Source organism: Arachis stenosperma, chromosome 3, assembly GCF_014773155.1.
Source record: "Arachis stenosperma cultivar V10309 chromosome 3, arast.V10309.gnm1.PFL2, whole genome shotgun sequence".
Classification (NCBI taxonomy): domain Eukaryota; kingdom Viridiplantae; phylum Streptophyta; class Magnoliopsida; order Fabales; family Fabaceae; genus Arachis; species Arachis stenosperma.
Window position 1 is genome coordinate 23,548,714 of NC_080379.1, and position 2,527 is coordinate 23,551,240.

The 2,527-nt window shown below is 41.1% G+C and overlaps 1 protein-coding gene across 1 annotated transcript; it reads right to left on the reverse strand.

The window, feature by feature from the left end:
• Positions 1 to 437: 437 nt before the first annotated feature.
• LOC130965688 (uncharacterized) lies at positions 438 to 1,673 on the reverse strand. The gene is made up of 3 exons (XM_057890445.1): positions 1,485 to 1,673; positions 1,195 to 1,355; positions 438 to 1,080 (listed from the first exon to the last, which is right to left on the reverse strand). Exons 1-3 carry the CDS (start codon positions 1,671 to 1,673, stop codon positions 438 to 440), a joined length of 993 nt encoding a protein of 330 aa, XP_057746428.1.
• Between the last annotated feature and the right edge of the window lie 854 nt (positions 1,674 to 2,527).

The window sequence follows — 2,527 nt, forward strand, 5'->3', positions numbered from 1 at the left end:
TATGCAAGTTTAACCATCCTTAACATATCGTATAGCTGGTTCATCATATCCAACTCCCATTGGAATATATCTCGCCTCCATAGGAAGTTCCAATTCCACTCAAACCCATCCCAAAACCCACAATTCCCTATCACTGATACCCTTTGGTTTGAAACCGAGAATAGTCTTGGAAAATGATCTTTCAAAGAGCCTCCAACAAGTCAGATGTCCTCCCAGAATCTCGTACATCTCCCATTGCCGACCTCCATAAACAACCCGGTGATTAACTTCTGTCTAACTTGTTGATCCATGCACTGTAGTTGACAAATATCCTTCCATGGATCTCCCTAATAGGCAAGTCTTGGCTGGACAGAAGCTCATTTGGATTCAGGTTATTACATGAGCATACCACCTTTTTTCACAATGGACATTCCTCCTTAGAAAAGCGCCACCACCACTTAAACAGAAGAGCTGTATTGCATATCATAGCATCCCCAACTCCTAAACCGCCTAATTTTTTTAGGAGCCTGCACTACTTCCCACTTAACCAGAGCCAAACCGTTCCTCCCATCCTCCTTACTCCATAAGAATCTTCTCTGCAAAGAGATCAGTTTCTCTGCAACACCTTTAGGCATCTTATACAAGCTTAAATAGTAAACCAGAAGGTTATTCAACACAGATTTGATGAAAACCAACTTACCGGCCTTATTGAGAGCCTTGGCTTTTCGAAGACTAAGTTTATCCTCTACTTTGTCTATTATTGGCTTCCAAGTCTTTACCAGCCTCGGATTTGCTTCTAGCGAAATACCCAGATATTTGACTGGAAGAGTAGCTGCTTTACAGCCCAGCACACTACACATCCGTTGTACCAATTGCTCTTCACAGTTAATAGAAATCAAGCTAGATTTGTCAAAATTGATGCTTAAACCTGACATCAGCTCAAAGAAATGAAGTAGCCTCCTGTAATTCTTGATGGTCTCTTCCTCAGATGGGCAGAACAGTATAATATCATCTGTAAACGGAAGATGAGACAACTCGATATGATCTCTTCCAACCAACAGAGGAGATATGCGACCATTTCTAACAGCCTCTCCAATCATCCTATGTAGGACATCCACCACAAGAACAAATAAGAATGGAGACAGGGGATCACCTTGTCATAAGCCCCTTTCCATTTTGAACGGCTTAGAAGGTGAGCCGTTTATCAATACTGACATAAAGTACGTACTGACGCATTCCATAACCCAACCCCTCCATCTTCGACCAAACCCCATCTTTTGCAGGACAATATCGACAAAACTCCACTTGACTCTATCATATGCTTTCTGGAAGTCTAGCTTTATTATTGCTGCTTGCTTCTTCTTCAGTTTGATCCACTGGACCGTTTCACACACAATAAGGGCCCCGTCATGTATCTTCCGACCCTTGACAAAGGCACTCTATATCTCACCTACTAATCCTGGCATGATTGCTCGCATTCTCCTAACCAGCATCTTCGAAATTACCTTATACACACACCCCACCATGCTAATTGGATGAAGGTCTTTGATTTTCTTAACCCCAGTAAACTTGGGGGCCAACGCCACCCAAGTGACATTAGCATCTGCTGGTAACCTGGAAGATTGGAAGAAACCCAGAACCGCTGCAGTGAAATCAGCACCAATTTCATCCCAACACTTTTTAATAAAGTTCATGTTGTAGCCATCACTACCTGGCGCCTTGGATGATTCACAATCCCAAACTGCCTCTCTAACATCCTCGGGTGTCGGTAACCTCTCAAAGCCAATGCAACTTCCTCACTGATCATTTTTACCAAACCATCTCTGAAACCCACCTTAGGAGACTTCTCTTGGTGATACAACTCCTTAATCCTAGCTTGATTCCTTATCAATCTTCCGTTAATAACCAGAGCATCGATCTTATTATTCCTCCTTCTCGCAGAAGCTAAATTATGAAAGTATCTCGTATTATTATCCATATCCCTTGCGTGCCTAGACCTCGACATCTATTTCCAATGTAATTCTTTCCTCACATATTATTTCTCACAACATGCCACTAATGCCCCCCTTCTTACTTCCACCCTTCCATCATACTCCCCATCACCCACCATATCATCTATCTTCTTAATCTCTTCCTCAAATTTCATGATTTTGTTGTCCATGTCACCAAACTTGTCTCTATGCCATCTTCTCAGCGGAACAGACAAAGCCTTCAGTTTATCCATGAATTGTACCTCTCCTAACTCTATCCATTCCTCCTTAACCAACCTTAGAAAACCTTCATGTGTAAATGATGATTGGATTTTTGACGGTTTAGAATTCACAAATGAATTCTTGTTGCAAGTATAGTTTCTAAACCAATCACTAATCCTTTCATACAAAAAGTTGTTTGTCACTAAAACAAACCCCTAAATTTATAAACCGAAGTATTGGACCTCGGGTCGTTCTCCCTAGGAATTGTAATGAAGTGTCTTGTTATTGGTTGTGAATTATATTTGGGGTTTTTAAGCTTTTGGACAAGAAATATAAATGGCAAAGAAAATAAATTA

Excerpts from the sequence above, each read along its gene's own strand:
- LOC130965688 (XM_057890445.1), bottom strand. The coding sequence starts at position 1,673 with ATGAACTTTATTAAAAAGTGTTGGGATGAAATTGGTGCTGATTTCACT. Across the intron at positions 1,356-1,484 it reads TGGTGGGGTGTGTGTATAAG|TGGATCAAACTGAAGAAGAA; the intron begins GTAATTTCGAAG and ends GAAACGGTCCAG. Across the intron at positions 1,081-1,194 it reads TGCGTCAGTACGTACTTTAT|GATGATTGGAGAGGCTGTTA; the intron begins GTCAGTATTGAT and ends TGTCCTACATAG.